We start from the raw sequence: 17052 nt of genomic DNA, 5'->3' as shown, positions 1-17052 counted from the left end.
CGTGACCGCGGGCGGGAGGGAAACTCGTGGACCAAGCGCACCCCCGCTGCGAACGGGATCGATGCTCCCGCAACTGGTTGCTACAATGAAGACGCTTAATTTCTGGAGTCAGACTGGAGCGGACAGTACACAATGCGAAGCTGCTTCCGTGATAGGACACTAGAGGCTAGAATGATGTGTGGATGCGCGGCAGAAGCGATGAGTTTCCTGGGCCAGCTACTGAACTCTGCAAATCCTCGTTTAGACTCGTAGATATTCAAATGTTTCTTTTTAAACTAGTTTCCCTTGAACCGTTGCCTCACAGCGACTTAACGAAGCTACGTTATAACCTACATTCACCGTGTTAAAGGATTGTGAAGCTAGAATTTCCATAACACGTGGTAATTTCATGCGAGCATTTGCGATTATTCATGTCACAGTTGTCCAGATGAATATAGAAATCGGTGACAGATTGAGTAACTGCGGAAATCGTTGTTTCACTAGCTACCTAGCGGCTGATAGGATAGGAGTAGATAAGAATCCAGCAGCGCTAGATTCCTTTCAACTCTTCGTAATCGTTGAATTAGCCCTGTCTCTCGGAGTCGGAACGAGTCGAGCAAGCTGGGAAACAGACGGCTCGCGGAAGAGGGTTGCGAAAGAAAGGCTGAACAAACTCGAGGGCGAGTAAGTGACCGAGTGTCTGCAGCGAACGACGCCTAGCCGACGTTGAACAGCTAAAGGCGAGTATTTTGAGAGGGCGAGAAGTGGATCGAACGATACGTAATAGCGGGAGATTGCATTGAAACGCAATCCAGACCGCGGATATAAATAAGGAGCGACTGGTGCATGGATGATATTGTCAATTCCTGGTAATGGTAGGTCGGATTTGCTCGCAGCTGACTCGGATGGCACGTCGAGAGTTCGAGGAGCTCGGAGCCCGTCGGTTTTCCTTGGCTCGAGGCTCTTTTCGTCACGGGTAAACGGATTTACTCGCGGCGGCGGCGGCTGCGGTTCGAGTGCATCTCGCCGATTGCTCGTTGAATCCCGATTCTTTTCTTCTCTGTTCGATTCAACCCTCGAGCGCATACACCCGGGCCGGGTTCTTTGAGGTGAACCAGGACGGTTGTTAATCAAACAGACTCGGTGCTCCGTGTTGTATGAATAAACATCGGACAATCCCACGGATTCCTGGAATCGCTTGACCGGTGTTGATTAAAATGGACAAGATTTCCGCGAGGTTCAACTCCCGAAACCGAACACTCCGCGCGAAAAGAAAAGGATGCGAGTGCTTAACACGGACACCCGTTTACTTTCACGGCTGATTTATGGCCGCTCCTGGATCCACGCGGAACTTGTCCTAACGGTGAACGTTCCGGCAATAAATTTCACGGCGATATTCAGTTTATGAGTAATTAGGAGCGTTACTCAATCCCCCGAGAAAATACAGTGTTGGCAAATTGCAACGATACACGCAGATGCGAGTAATTCGTTGCGAATACTCAACCGGACTGCACGACGTGCACCTGCGGGTATTTATCCCCACCTTGTCTTGCCGCGCGTTCAGCGACGTTCGGTTTATTATTTAGCTCGGCTGCCTGTCTGAAATATTAACCGTGTACAGTCGTTAAACATTCAAATCGGGAAGTCCATAATTAAAACGCTCTAGTCCGAGGATGTTAAACCTACGAGGTCCACGTTAATAAATTAAAGAATCAACTCCCCGTTGCGCGGAGATTGAACGAGAAAGAGCCCTGTGAAGTACAGGAGACAAGGGATCTGTTCGAATGAAATCCCGCAAACCGGCGGGTCCAAGTGTCGGGCGGAACTTTGTGAAAATGACGTCGCCGCTGGCATCAGCGGACAATTAAATTATCGTCGGAGCAGAGTAGATAACGATGCACTCGAGGTACAACATAAACCACGAGTTACGTTGCCCGGATTATATGTATACGTAACGAGCACATAGGTGTTTTAGTTCCCCACTCGCGATAAGTGTACCTATGTAGGGGGTCAGATTACGGGGTGGAGACACCCCCCCAGAGGATTCCTTCGTGGCTCCACCTGGGAAACCATGATCCAAGTGTATCCGTGATTCGTGCCATCGGTAAAGAAGATCGTCGACTCTCGCGGCAACTCGCGCGGTAGGATCAACGCTAAACCTACCGGACGAGTCAGAATGATCTGATTTCTTCTTTTTCCAATTATTCGACGGACAAGATATTTCTCTGAGAAATTATTGAAATCTATTTAGCAGCAAACTGAATTCTAAATGAATTAAAGTTTCGACGTACCCTTCAAGTTGCTATAGAATTTCAAACAGTCAGTTTAACCGTTTGGATGCTGAAGAACTTTCGTGGATATTCACCAAAAATGCGGAAGTGTATGCAAAAGAATTAATAAGAGTAGTTATCTAGAGATCACAAGTATTGTGTTGTTACAAGAAAATATCTAAAAACATTTATTCGAATAAATTTGATTTATTTCTTGAGAATCATAGCAAGAAAATTCTAATTGATACTCTCCGCAATTTTGGCACAACACGACTCGGCACTCAAACGGTTAACTGTAGGTTTAATGTTGAGTCGGATGTTGGTAAAGGTTTTCCAGTAAAAAGTGTCTTCATCTAATTGTAGGACGAGGTGCTGACGATATCCGAGAAGGTAGTGGTCCGGGTTCACGATCTCGTCACGTGGTTGTCGCCGACGTTAGAATGGTCATGGGGTCGAGAAGTCTCTTACCCGCCGACTCCTACATCATCCCCCGAGAGCAGCCCGTTGAGGTACGAGATACCGCAGCCCCAGGTGCTCACCGACCCCGGAATCGATTTTTCCGACGTCGATAAGCAACAGAAGGAGTATGAGAGCAACCACAACACGAGGAGGACAGAGTACGGCGCCCAGACGAAAGTGGTGGTGCTCTCGTACCCCAGGTACTGTCGATACCGGGCACTCCTGCGTAGGCTCGAAGGAGCCGAACCGTCCTGGCTCTGCTCGTCCATCGCGGCAGCGCTGGGGGGATTCACCGCCACACCGGGCACCAGGGTACTCTTCTGCAGGGACACCTTCGACTATCCGGACCTCGAGACACACGAGCTGCTCTGTAACCATTTAGGTAAGTACAGTTACCGATCGAGCAGTTTTCACTTGGGGTAGGACGGGGATGCCCTGTAGGGCCTGCTGACAGAAGAGGCTTATTTCCTGCGGTAGTTTTGTCGAGATCGAAGGACTCTTTTGAGTGTATCATACGCGACAGTTTGGAATACAGTGGCATTGCTCGCCAATTACATAGGGAGATCTGTGAATTAATAATCAGCCCTTTAGGCGAGGCGATTACCGACCGAGTTGCCTGAAAACGGGGATTCCCTGTAGAACATGGGGTAGATTAGATTCTTATTAACCGTTAATAGATACATCTTTCTACGAATTGTGTAGGTTCTTCAATCTTCGTTAGAGTTTTTCATTCTGTGGGTTTCTGTGATTCATTTGTTTACAACGAGTGAATGTTAACCGTTTGAGTGCTGAGGAGGTGTTGTGCCAAAATTGCGGAGAGCGCGGAGGCGCTTGTTTATTAGTATCAATTATAATTTTCTTAGTATGATTCTCAAGAAATAAATCAAAGTAAATTTATTTGAATAAATGTTATTTTTTGATATTTTTTTGTAATAACACAATATTTGTGATTTCGTTAGATAAGTACTCTTCTCAATCTCTTTGCATACATCACTTCTGCATTTTTGGTAAATATCTACAAAAGTTGTTCAGCATCCAAACGGTTAAATATTCTTCAGATTATTTTACATCAAGAATATTGTACATAAAGTCTGCCAACTAGTTGAAATAATAAAATGTGTTCATACCAAAAATCACCTAGTTGAAAGCAATAAACAAAGTGCTGTATTTTTCGGAATGTAACACGTGTGCAGTTAGGAAACAATTAAGCTCGGTCGTCAGTGGTACGTAATCGATCCAGTGGGACCATTTACCGACAGAGGGACCCATTGCGATCGCGCTGCACAATCACGAGAGCCCGGCCCATCAGGGCAATTTAAAAAACAACGGAACGCCGCGAAGGACGGCGTGCAACAGGGCAACGTGTCGGAAGATTTCGGTCGGCCGCGGCTTTCGTATTGGACGGTTTTATTGTTGCCGGGCGGTGTTTCGTAACTAGAGAAGCGACGATCGTAATCCGGATTAAAACGACCGGAAACAAACGGACGTCTGTGTCTAATTTTAGATTGAAACGTGTTTTGCGGTTTATCGTGCTTCTCTCCAAGTGCGTTTTGTTTTAAAACATCGTCACACCTTCGCGACACGTGCGCAGTTAATTCGATTGTATCCCGTGACATTGCTGGCGTAAAGTATGGCCATTTTAATGAGAATCAGGGAAAACAAGATCGTATATTTTAAAGTGATCGGTGAGTGAAAATCGTCTTCGGTTCCTGTATTCTCTGTGACGATAACGTGCCAATTGCCTCGCCGAGATTTCACTACCGGGACAACACGTGCACATGGTCTAGATGCGCACGTGGTCAGGACCGCGTCAGCAGTTGTCACGTCATAGATCGGCGATTGCACATTGTAGCCGAATTTACGGTATAGAATATCAATCGGGAATTTTTCACCGGCAGTGTTTGATTGTGGTGCATTTATTACCGCGTGCCGTGCGAGTTTGTAGAATCGACAGTTCAGCGATCGGGATTGATGCGTAGTTGTGAAACAAACGACACACTCAGTCGGATTTTACAAAGCGATCCGTTATTCTGCCGGCGCGTTAGAGTCACCGCGTACACGTTACATTGTGTTACAATGTCACGCAGCTGGAAGTGGTCGTTAATAAAAATTACCAGCCGCGAACTGTCGTTGCATCTCGCTATTAATCGACGTTCTGTAACTACGGAAATGTGTGCTGCATTGTCACGGTGGAAAACGTAATTCCCCTAACAAAGTTCCTCGACGACCGTGTTTGTTTGTTGTCCGGCGATTGAACGTCTTTTTTTTTGTGAAACGTGTCGGCCAAAAGTTTGCACGATCGAGCGCCGGTCGTTTCCCGTGGAAATAATTGGACATTCGCGGGACGAAACTTGGCGTTTTGTATAGGTACTTTCGCGTGTAATTACTGACTATTAGGGTGAATTAAAAGAAAAAATAACGTCACGCGATCGTGGACACTGTGTCCGCCGCCGCGGCGAAGAGGAAACCTTGCGCGAGACTCGAATTATCGTGTCATATGATACCGATGTCAACCGGTGAGCCAGTCACTTTGTACCGCCGCCGCGGCTAACAAACAGCCTACGAACCGTTTACGTCGGGAAAGAATAACGCGGACAGAAAACTGCAACGGGCTGCGCAATGGGTGGAAATATGTCGCGCGTACTTTTATCGTTATACAAATTACTTTTGTAAAAAGGTGGACTCAATGTATCTTTCGTTATCTAGGTCTAAAAATAGGCGAGCGGACGGTGGAAACACTGGGCACACGGTTGTTTTTATTCACGTGCCACTTAATCATTCAATTTTATGGTTTGTTCCGTTTGTCCATTGAGAAACTGCGTAGTACAGTGATTTCATTCATTGTTTTGAATTTGCGACTATGGATGGGACTTGATGTTTATTATTTTCGATGAAACTTCTTATTTTGTATAATTACGCTACATATTAAAATTATATGAAATATATATCTTAAGAAAATCTGAACGAAGAGAGCCTCGAGGTGTAATAAATGTCGAAAAAATTCAACCCTTAACCCTTTGCACTCGAGAGGGGACTCAGTCACCACTTGATATCATTTAGTAAAACTATAAAATTTTATATTCAATATTCAACTGTATATAATGCATCGATGTGTGAAATATTGGGATAGAAAGCTTTCTTTCTCAATTCACTTGTAATTTTTCTTTGAGTTAATTTAAAAAATATCGTCTGTCTAGTTAGAAAATATTAAATATCTCTAACGAGGTACTTCCGAGTGCAAAAGGTTGAAAGTTCTTTGAGATCTCGGAGGAATTGTCAATGTAATTTTCCATGTTTCGATTATGAGACTGTAAATGTGTAATTCGAATTTTCGATGATTTCCAGCACCTAAATTAAAAGGACGGCCGAGGAGGAAGCGTAAAAAGCGCAGCGCGTCGCCCGGCGAGTCGAGTAATGAGAGCGAGGCCTCGGTCGCGTCGACGTCGAAGAGCGCGACGTCGAACGCAACCGGAAGCTTGGTGTCGAACGTCGGCAGGCCACCGTCGTCGGTGGTGCGCCGCAGCGAAAGGAACACCAGCGCGGAGGAGAAGAAATTCATCCTGGACGTGCAGAATTTCATGAACTCGCGGGGTACGCCTGTCGGAAAGATGCCACTGCTGGGCTACAGGCAGAGTCAGTATCTGTGCTTTTTTTTTCAACAATTGGCTGCGCCGTTTTTAGATGCGTCTTAGGCGACGGGGAGAGGTCTCCGCAGTTGGCAGCAACGATTCGAATTCAGGAACCCTTCCTAACGCGTACATCTATCGGGCAAAAAGAAAAAATTGGAAAAGTTCCGAATGTTTCATTAAGCTGAATGCAATCTCGATCCTGTTTCGATGAATTTCAAATTGTTTAAGATATGAGAACACTCGTAGATCATGATTTTTCGACCCAGGCTAGGTGTATCCCTGCGAAATCGATGACACCACTGAAACGACCCCTCTTTATCAGTCCTAGAATTTTTAATTCTGATTTGTTAATTTACTGTCCATTGAATTAAAACAGTGATTGGTACTGTTCGAAGCTGATATACAGCAGTGTTTCCTTTTGACAAGTCCAGTTTTAATTAAAGTTCGTCAGTCCTATCGTGTTCGATTAAAGAGGATCATTTTACTTCCAGTCGATCTCTTCCTGTTTTATACGAAAGTGCAAATGCTTGGCGGCTACGACTCTGTCAGCGCTGGTCGGCTGTGGAAGACCATCTACGACGACATAGGTGGTAACACGGGGTCTACCAGTGCTGCCACCATCACCCGTCGTCATTACGAAAGGTACGGTTACTTGAAATAGTGTTAATCGCGTTATGTAGGAGTATATGTATCAATCGTATCGTGTTTCCAGGTTACTGTTGCCTTACGAAAGGTACCAGAGGGGCGAGGAAGCAAAAGTGAGACTGAACCATGGAAGACGCACCAAGTCCAGTAGCGTGTCCGAAGAGTCCGAAGAAATCAAGCAAGAAACCAATGATCCGTATCCGTCGGAAACGCCGCCGCCTGTAGAAACGAGTCTTACTACCACGACGCCTCCGTTACAACCAATTATTGCGACCACGGTAAACATTACCAACAATTTATTACCTCTGCTACAGTCTGGTTTAAGTCTCAATCACCTACAGCTCTTAATTCAGACGTGCATTTGAAACAATCTTGACACGTTGAATGCCGCACGATATAGCCTTAATTTATTGAAATTATACACTTTAATGCTCGGGTCCGAACGTGTTAAGTCATTTGATGGAACTGCATTATTATTATGGCAGGTTCACCTAGCCGAATGTCACCGCATTAAACAGCATTATTTATAATATAGGAATCTTTTCAAATAATCATAGTTCAACCGAGTGAACTATAATCCGATTCGGTTGGTCACCGATGACCCCCACGGCATTCAACGCGTTGAAAGAACGATCAAGTAGTGATTGTCCTGTGACGCGAATTAGATTTAAAAAGACACCCCTAAGAAATGAATACCTTACTGATTGCATTAATCTCCACAGCCGTTCCTCCCTGGCGAGAAGCCGAAGACGGAGACGGGGAAGACGTCGTCCCTGCGCAGCGTGCGGGTGAAACCTGAACGCCTCAAGTCGCTGAACACGATGATCGCGAACAGCACGACGCCGTCGCCCAGCCAGCAAGCCAGCCAACTGCCAAGTCCTCCGCCGTCATCGAACACGTCGATCTCGACGCCGAGCAGCACGCCGTCGACGACACCAACGAACGGCACGAGTAGCCAGAGCGTGCTGGAAAGGCAGCTGAACAGCCCGCTGATATCGCAGCAGGTCCCGCCAGCGTGTTCGCCGCCTGGACTGCCGGTGACCACGGTGGCGACGAACGCGACAACCGTAGTAACGCTGACGCCACCCCCGGAGAAGGACATGAAGGAGATCAAGCTGGACCCGAAGCAAACCACCCTGCTGGCACAGGGGAAAGAGAACATACCGTTGTTCGGCGAGAAGTCAATATTCGCGGAGAAGTCGATAGTGCCGCCTAGGTCACCCGAGGTGATCGACCTGGAGTCCGAGAGCGACACTAGTAGGGACAAGATAATCATTCCCAGCTTTAAGAAACGGAAGCTCGAGATCCTGCGCGAGGGTGGGCTCGAGGTCACTGCCGTGGACCTGGACACGCGGCCGAGCGTGATCCAGAGTAACCCGCCGGCGCCGGCCACGATGAAGACCGCCGAGGAGAAGCCGCCGATATCGTATCCCCTGCCGGTCACGCCGAACTCCATTCCGAAACTGATATCCGTCACCGTCACGCCGGACATCGGTCACATGCTGTCGTCGCCCCAGGATCATCAGCATCATCCCCATCACCAGGCTAGGCTGCCGGTACCTACCAAGCAACCGCCAGCTCATCACAACAATAATAATAACAATACTACGATGAATAACAATAACGTGGTGAACAGCCGTGTGATAAACCTGGGCACGTCGAACAACGCGGCGCTGTTGCAGCTGTACGCGAACGCGAACGTGCCGCCGCCGTCGTCGGTGATGCACCAGCCGAACCACCGTTTCGTGCCGCCCACGGTGCCGAACGGTAGGATATTCCCGCCTAGGGTGACGCAGTCGAGGTCGATATTCGCGCACAACGAAAAGACGGTTTACGGTGATCCGAAGGACATCCTGGTGCCCCCGAAGTACCGTCCCTCGCTGCACCGTTTGCAACCGCCCCACCATCACCACCACCATCATCCGCCGCATCATCCGATCGTGAATAATAACAACGACCTGGTGGCGCACGGCGGTGTCCTCGATCTGACACAGAAGTCCGCGGAGAAGCCGGTATTCCCAAGGCCGAGCCTAGAAATAGTTAAAGTACCTGTAGTGCCGAGGCCTAATCCGTTGAACCTGGAGATGAGGAACTCATCCGCGATCAAGGACAGACCGACCGACTGTTCGAAGCGGACGGCCGGCTATCCGGGCTATCAGAACGTGCTGGACAGCCGGACGATGGCGTCGAACAACCTAGAAATTACGATCGTGAATCCTAAACACAAGAGCAATCACTTGAGCCCGCCGGTCCGGGTGCCTAGCCCGCCGAATAGGAACAGTATCACGGCTAGCCAGAGGAGGCACCAGGCGAACGGCAAGTATACGACGACGAGGAGCGAGCCTGTCTCACCGTACACACCTAGGAAGCCAAGTAGTCATCCCGTGATACCGAACGTACCTAATCTAAATCACTTGAACAGCGGGAACTCGTATCCCAGGATGCAGTCGGCGATGCACCAACAGATCAGTATAGATAGGAGAAAAAACGTGGAAGCCGGCGGCAAGGAGCAACCACAACCACCACAGCCACAGCATCATCAGCACCAGCAGCGTCGGATCAGCGAGGGCGATAAGACGATGATCGCTCAACAACAACAGCAACAACAACAACAGCAGCAACATCAGCAGCAACAGCAGCAGCAACAGCAACAGCAGCAACAACAGCAACAAGATGTCAGGCAAACCGAAGCCGGGAGGCGGCATAGCGTCCCAAGTATACCCTCCGGTTTCGTGCCAGCGGTGCCGCAAAGTAATCCAGCCTTCCTCCCGCAACTGCCAACAAACACGCCCGGCAAGTTCCTACCAATTTTGGACCCGATGTACTATTCCGCGTTCTACAACGGTTTGTTCCCGCCGCCGATTCCGCCCACGGCCGCCGCGTCCTTTCTGCCGCCAGAGTTCAGCGCGTATTACAAAGAATTACTTGCTTCCTCGCAACCAAGACTGGGGATGGCGGGGCAGCACCAGCCGGCTGCCCCAACGTCTAAGTAGACAATGGGATCTCATACCGTATATAGAGTTTCCGACTGTAAGTAGCGAAAATGTCGGTCTCGATTTATTTTTTTTTTTCTCTTCAGTTGTTTTTTTTCTGTCCCCGTTATCTCCGTTTCCTTTTCGTTCTCATCGAAAACAAAGATCCGTCGAGTTTCCTCGCCTCTATTTTTCATTCGAGAATCCGAGTACCGGAGACGGGAGAGGGTGTGGCTAACCTCTTCGACGCGTGCGTGCATGCGTGCGTGTTCCAACTAGGACAACGTTTTTTTTTTCTGTTCGCGGAGCTGAACACGATCGGATTATAAGAGGACGCGCTCGTGACCCGTTTCGGGGATCCCCGGCTCGTTGCTCCGGGGATCGTCATCGTCGAGCGCTCCTCGAGAAATCGTACACGTGACTCGCGCGCGAGGGCGGTCGATGACTCGTTCGTATTGGATCGGTCGGCCGATCGACGAGTCGACGGCGTGGATCCACACAGTAGACGATTTATTCCCACGTTCCGAGACTCCTCGTTCCGTTCTTCTATTTTCTTTCTTTTTTCTTTCTTTATTTTTTTTAAATTTCTTTTCCCTTAATCGCGAACGAATCGCCGTCCGATTGTCGAATCATTGAACGCCCTGTAGCGCGTGTAGGTTTTACGGTCACCGTGTACGAGCCGGTAGAGGGGGAAGACTGTGCGAATTCGTGGTGGCGAACGAATAATTCGCGGTGGCGTAGGCGTGTACATGCATATATTATGCAATAAATTAGGTAATAATTTTTTATATGTAACAATAACAACAAGATACACTTCGTTTGTAAATCGTGAGAGAAGAAACAACGTTGTTTCGGTCTTGTTTCAATTTCGTTCTTTTTTTTTTTTATATGTACGTATATATGAATTTATATATATATGTATATATAAATTCGGAGAGAAAGAGAGAGGGTGTGTGTGTGAGCGAGAGCGAGATCGAGAAACAGAGAGAGAGCAAGAGAGAGAGAGAGAGAGAGAGAGTATTCGATATTAAGAAAGGAGAAAAAAGAGCGTACTAAAAGCACTGTGATAACGATCAAAAAATGAGGAAAAAAGAGAGAGGAGGAAAACGCGCTGCTGTGCTCATTGGACGATCGATGAACGCAGTCGACTCTTTTTCTCATATGAGGTGAAAAATGTTTGAAAATTATATATGTATATATATGTATATGTATACATATATATGTATATATATAAATAAAACTAATGCGACTTTTCTACGTTCACATGCTGTCACGATCTACGCGCGCGTGCGCTCGCATGCTTCGAACGATCAAGGAACGATCGACCGATCTATTTTGACGAACATTTACATTCATTATGTTTTTCGTGTATTCCTTCTTTTTCCTTTTTCCATAATTCGTTTCATTTCTTTTCTTTTCTTTTGTTTTTTTTTGTATTCTCTCCGCATGACGATAGAAGTTTCGTCAACGAGATTTCGTTTTTAGCAATTCGATTATTTTCGTCGCGTGGTGGGGTCAAGATTCCTTCATTTCGAACGTGCGATGTGATAACTAAATAAATAAATGAATATATATATATATATATATATATATATAAAAATGAGTAAACAAATGAATATATACATATATATACATACATATATGTATATGTATATGTGTACATGGGAGATCTTTAGCCGACGGATCGACAGAACGTATAATTGTTTATTGTATAACGATAAATCTTACCGTAGTGTGTAAAGCGATCGCGAAAACCCTATTCTAATTGTGTAAGTTTATAGGCGAATTTTCATTGTATCTCTCCACATACACACGGACACGCAAACACACACAGACACATACACACATAACACATACACTCGAAGACACATCTACGATCAGCATGCCACACACGCGAGAAAAACGTATACATACGTACACGAACCACACACCGATCTGTGTAGTCAGCTCTAAGAGAAAAAAAGGAAATGAATATGTGCACGCGAACGCGGTGTTATTAGCAACGAGACAAGGAAAAAAAAAAGCAAACAAGATGTACATAGTGTATATAATCACGTATTCGTTAAGCTAGATAACAAAAAAAGGTCCCCATTGCATTATATCTTTCAACATTTTACGTAAGAAAATAAAACGTGTTAAGGTTTAGCAAAACAAAAAAAAAGTATATACGAGTAACAAGTGTGTACAGGCTGTCCGACATTTTGTGTGGCCAACGATAGTCGTATCGCTGTATAAATATATTCTTTGCTAGGGTGCAACGTGTAATATTTTGCAGACTACATTTTTTAGAGGAGGTCGTTTTTGTACAATTTAGACAACGTGACAAGGAGGAAAAACAAAACAACGCGCGATAATGAAAGAAAGACGAAAAACTCTGATATATATTATACATATATATATCTATATATAGAAAGGTACGCTTTTCGTTCTCGTCTAACGTGCGATATAATGTATCACCGATAAAAATGGCGGCAGACAACAAAAAAAAATAAGAAATATAAACACGAAGGGAGTACGAGTGCGAGAGAAAGAAAGATTGCGCGAGTTTGAGAACATGGTAGACAGAGAGCGAGAGAGAAAGAAAAAAAAATATACGAATATTTCTTTTCTTTTTTTCTTTTCTTTTTTCTTTTTTTTTATTATTAAATTTTTCGATAAACGAGCACCATCATGATCGACTGATTTCTAGGACATGCGCACGATCGCTGCCGGAAGCGATCGAACATCGCGGGCCACCGACATTCTGGAATGGGAGAAAAACCGATCGGCGACGACGACGACGACGACGACGGTAATATCCATGTTAAACGTAGACGTATCGATAGAATTTGTTCGTTTTAGGATACTCTCTGATAAAGAAACGATTAAAATGAAAAAAAATAATAAGTAAAAAAAATAAATATCAGATAACGTTAAAGCATTCGTAACCCTAAGACGTGTGTACGTACAAGAGTGTAATTTAAACCGGTCCCCACGTCCGCGGACCGTTCACCTAGGAGAAAAAAAAAAATCAAGATTTCTATATCGATGTCTTTCAAGGATAAGTTGTTCATGTTGTGTGGAAGGTTCGTTCGCGATGGGAACGATAAAGCGAGTGTTGTGGCGAGCGTTGTTGCGACTTCAAACACGATCGAGGGTACTTTTCCTTTCGGCGAGAAGAAGGTCTTCCGGTGACGCCCGACACGTTTCGAATTCGAAATTCTTGTTACTTTTCGTCCCGGCTTCATTCGCGCGACTGACCGCGGAAACGATGTATATGCGCGTCACGGTTTTTCTGTTTGTTTTCTTTCTTTTTTTCTTTCGGTTCGAAGACACGACAACGAATTTTTCGTCAATCATTTCCGCGAAAAAGTATTTTAACGTTTTCGTTAACGACGGTGTACCGCGCTTCGATTGTTCACGTGTTCCGTTTCCATTCGTTTTTTCTGTTTTTCTGTTGAAGTTACCGCGAAGATCATCGGGAATCAGCGGAGACCGTCGACCGTGTGAATGAATTAACGATCTTAAGATAGATTTTTCGAGTCCAAGTCTGATGAACCGTATTCGATGGTAACAAAGACTTTCTGATTTCGTCGTGGTGCGTGTGTACAAAAAGGAAAAAAAAAAGAAGATAAAGAAGACGGATATATACGTTACTGTTGCGATTCGAGACAATTCCGCGGGGTTCATTTCGGCGTTGCTTTCGAGGGTGGAGCGCGAAAATTTTTGGGAAACGGCACAGGGACGAGTTTGCCCCCTTCTCCTCCGGGAGAGGGGTGAAAATTGTACGAATGGGAAGAAGGGCTTGTACGGAAATAACGTGCCATAAAACTGCTTAGGTAGTGACTTTGAAAATCGAACGATGACGACGGTCGTTTGTATGTGCTTTTAACGAGCCCTTTATCAATTAGAAAGAGAGAGACTAAGGAAGGTAGATTGAAAGTTTATGAGAAAAAGTGCAGAGACGAGAAAAATAATTCACGGAAGTGCAAAATTCCATACCGGAATATTTTATGTAATTTCAAGTTTTTGTTTTGTTACCGTGGTTGTTTTTTATCTCGAATTTATAGTGCGCGCTCGCGCGCGCGCAGAGGAAAGAGAGGGAGGGAGAGAGAGAGAGAGCGAGAGAGAAAGAGAGAAAGAGAGATTGTGTGCGAGAGCGAAGGAGATTAAAGTTGCGTGATAAGTCGTGAATGCGTGACTGTGAATAAAAAATGCGAGTGCGAGAGTGTGCGTGTGACAAAGGGAGAGAGAGCGAGAGAGGCATAGTGAGAGAAAATTAGAGAACGATTAATATTCAATGAAAAGAAAAAGTCTATGTTCGTTTCTTTTTTTGTTTTTCTTTTGCGAGTTTTCTCTTCATTTTTGTATACTTAGCAAGTGACTTTTTAGCGTAACCCCTCGTTTCCTAATTTAATAATAATTATTATTATTATACGATACAAAATATTTTTTATTATATGGGCATTTCAGTTCCTAAATTGGAAATAAAATATCTACCACGAACGATTTCTTTATTGTTCGAGTGTACCGAGCATGCGAGCTCGACGTAATCGTCTGAAATTTCATACTCGAACATTCGTTTCAACGTATACTTTTCTCATTAATCCGAAATTACCGAAGTTTTCGCTGTTCTTTTTTCTCTCTTTTGTCTTTTTCTTTTTATTCGCGGATCACAACCGAAATTGAATTGCGCGCGCGCTCGGTGGCATTCGGGACGCTGACATCCACGGGTAAGTATTGTCTCAGAATTATTATAAAGCGAAAAAAGAATTAATGAATTCTCAAAGAGTATCGGGCGAATAGAGCAATACAAGTTCCTTCGTTTTATGTACTTACCTTCGGTGCGCGAGTGCTACGAACCCGGCGCAAAACGATCGCGAGAGGAGAAAAAAGAATATGGCGCGGAATGCGCAAGCATGTGCCGCGAAATTTAAAATCTCTTTATGGTAGTCATAAACTGATAACCTGTTTAACCAGTCTGGTAATGGTGGACGCGGGAACGTTTCATCCCGCGAAATCATTTCTCCGTCATTTTTCCAACCGATTCCCATACCATGGCACAGTTTTCCGAACAGTATGAGAAATTCCGCGCGAACGTGTTCCACGTATTCTCGTAAGAACCACGAAAGAACCGTTATCAATTACGAAACGAGCGGTGTTCCGTGGGACGCGGGGGGCAAGGACGAAAGTAATAACGCGTCTTTCTTAGAAAATATCGCGGCAATCGATGCTTTTTCTGCTCCCGGTGAAATGCTAATTCACGAGTCTGACTTGACTACTTCGGGCATTAATTATCGGCGTACGACGGCAGCGGTGGGTTCAATCTCACGATCGAAACTTGGAATTCACCGCAACGTTGCTGGCAGCGTTGCCACGGAACATACCTAGACGAACATAAACGCGCACGGATCGCACACGTAGGGAGCGGAACAAGGTGGTACGATGGAATTGTGTTTACTCCTCCACCCACGATGACAATCGGTGTAAACACTCCTGTGCAGGATGGTCGTGCATCGTTGCATGCCAAACCGCCTTTGTATACGTAGCCAACTGACGCGGATCTGCATTCACAGACGACATTCCCGAAAACTCGCCGAAATTCTCTGATTCCTCATCTTCGAGCCTTCCGTCTACCTCCGACGGACTCGACTAATCAACAATTTTCTTCAATTTTTTTAAATACTAAACAATCGCAGATGGCGTTCGGCCAAACGAGTACCATAACTCCCAGCGCCTTATTTTAATTCCTATCTAAACAAAAATCCCGTAAAATACTTTTATAAAACTCTCATTATTCAGTATCTTCGTATAAACTTTCTAAACGTCGCGTCGACTCGATATTTTTCATGATAAACGAAAAAAATTCAAAAGAAATCACATGTGCAGTGAAAACAAAATGGCGGCCGCGCGGAGCAGCAAGCCGTAAGAAAATTATTATTTCCAATATGTCCGACGCTCGGTCGGTAACGACGCGACGACTGATACGTTGCACGAGCTAGTATCGATCGAGGCTGGGGGACGCAGAAACATTACGCGGATCTGGTTAGAGGCGCACAGCCTCCTCTTGGACGCGGATGAACACCGTTCGCGATGACGAGCAACGTCATATCTTCGCGTTTCGTGCGAACTGGGGAATGCACGTAACCGAGGCGAACCCGTCTTCCGCCCAGTTCTCGTGAACACTTCACCCACCAGACAATAGTTTACCGTATCGACCTATTCTCCCCCGGCCTCTCCTCGTCCCGTGTGCGGCCTCTACCCTCGTGGCTCGTTCCCATCTACCTTCTCGTGCCACCCCGCTCCAACCAACCACGAACTTGCTCTTCTGGCCTTCCCTCCGTGCCTTTCCGCAGATCCAACTTGTTTCTGTGCGCCGTGAACTTCGGAGCTTCCGACTCCACTTAGGAACAGCTGCGAACTGATCACGAGCTGCTATAACATTATGCTTCTCGAGCTTCTTCCAAACAGCTTTTTTCGCTCGTGGAGACCTCCGGGGTTCCCCGATGCTCTTCGTACAACGACGAGCACGTTGGGAGGCAACTTAGTCCGTTGTAGGAACAAGTAAGAGGCATAGGGACGGTGAGTCTAGAATTATTCAATTAGGGGATGATGCCTGATGGTGCCTTAGACACTTTTCGATTACTTGGCGTCAATTTACTGCGTTAGGCTACAATCCCTAGATGTTGGGCTACAAGTTATTTCACTGGCACAGATTATGCTATAAATTCAATCAATTAGAGATTGTCACCTATTTAGTATTACTTCAAATTGATCACTAGTCCAAGGGAAATATCGAGAAATCATTTAGCTCCGCAACGATAGACACGCCAGGCTTGTTCAGGTTCAAGCGTTGCTCGCACACTTCGTCCAGGCCCGTGGTTTCCGAAGGTCGAGATTTGTTCCGAACTTTGTATGAATGAAACTTATCCTAATATCTTCTGCGGAACGTCGTGCGGCTTTCTTCGGACAGTTCTGGTTCCCGGGGCCGGCTTTGGATAAGAGTGCGGAAAGTCCATGGGGGACGAGTCGGCACGTGCAGCCAGCCTGGTAGGGGGTGCAGCGGAGGGCGGGAGGGATGGAGGAAGCGTAGGATCGTCGTTTCAGTTCATCCGGATC

At 46.0% G+C, this 17052-nt stretch overlaps 1 protein-coding gene across 6 annotated transcripts in view; it reads left to right on the top strand.

Annotated features, from left to right (window-relative positions):
* Positions 1-14439, top strand: part of LOC116432657 (uncharacterized) — a 318841-nt gene extending 304402 nt beyond the window's left edge. For 3 of the 6 annotated variants that reach the window (XM_076367980.1, XM_076367983.1, XM_031989824.2), the window contains 5 exons: positions 2613-3090; positions 6054-6341; positions 6829-6979; positions 7050-7260; positions 7705-14439. In XM_076367980.1, the coding sequence (XP_076224095.1) occupies positions 2613-3090; positions 6054-6341; positions 6829-6979; positions 7050-7260; positions 7705-9975 (3399 nt within the window). In that variant the 3' untranslated portion in view covers positions 9976-14439. Of the gene's footprint in view, positions 1-2612; positions 3091-4024; positions 4394-6053; positions 6342-6828; positions 6980-7049; positions 7261-7704 lie in introns of those variants that run through there. The other 3 variants (XM_076367981.1, XM_076367985.1, XM_031989825.2) reach the window with 3 other exon arrangements.
* Positions 14440-17052: the final 2613 nt, after the last annotated feature.

This window comes from Nomia melanderi, chromosome 1 (assembly GCF_051020985.1).
Source record: "Nomia melanderi isolate GNS246 chromosome 1, iyNomMela1, whole genome shotgun sequence".
NCBI classification, from domain to species: Eukaryota; Metazoa; Arthropoda; class Insecta; order Hymenoptera; family Halictidae; genus Nomia; species Nomia melanderi.
Note: the sequence above shows the minus strand (reverse complement) of the source record. Positions and strands in the feature narration are given on the sequence as shown.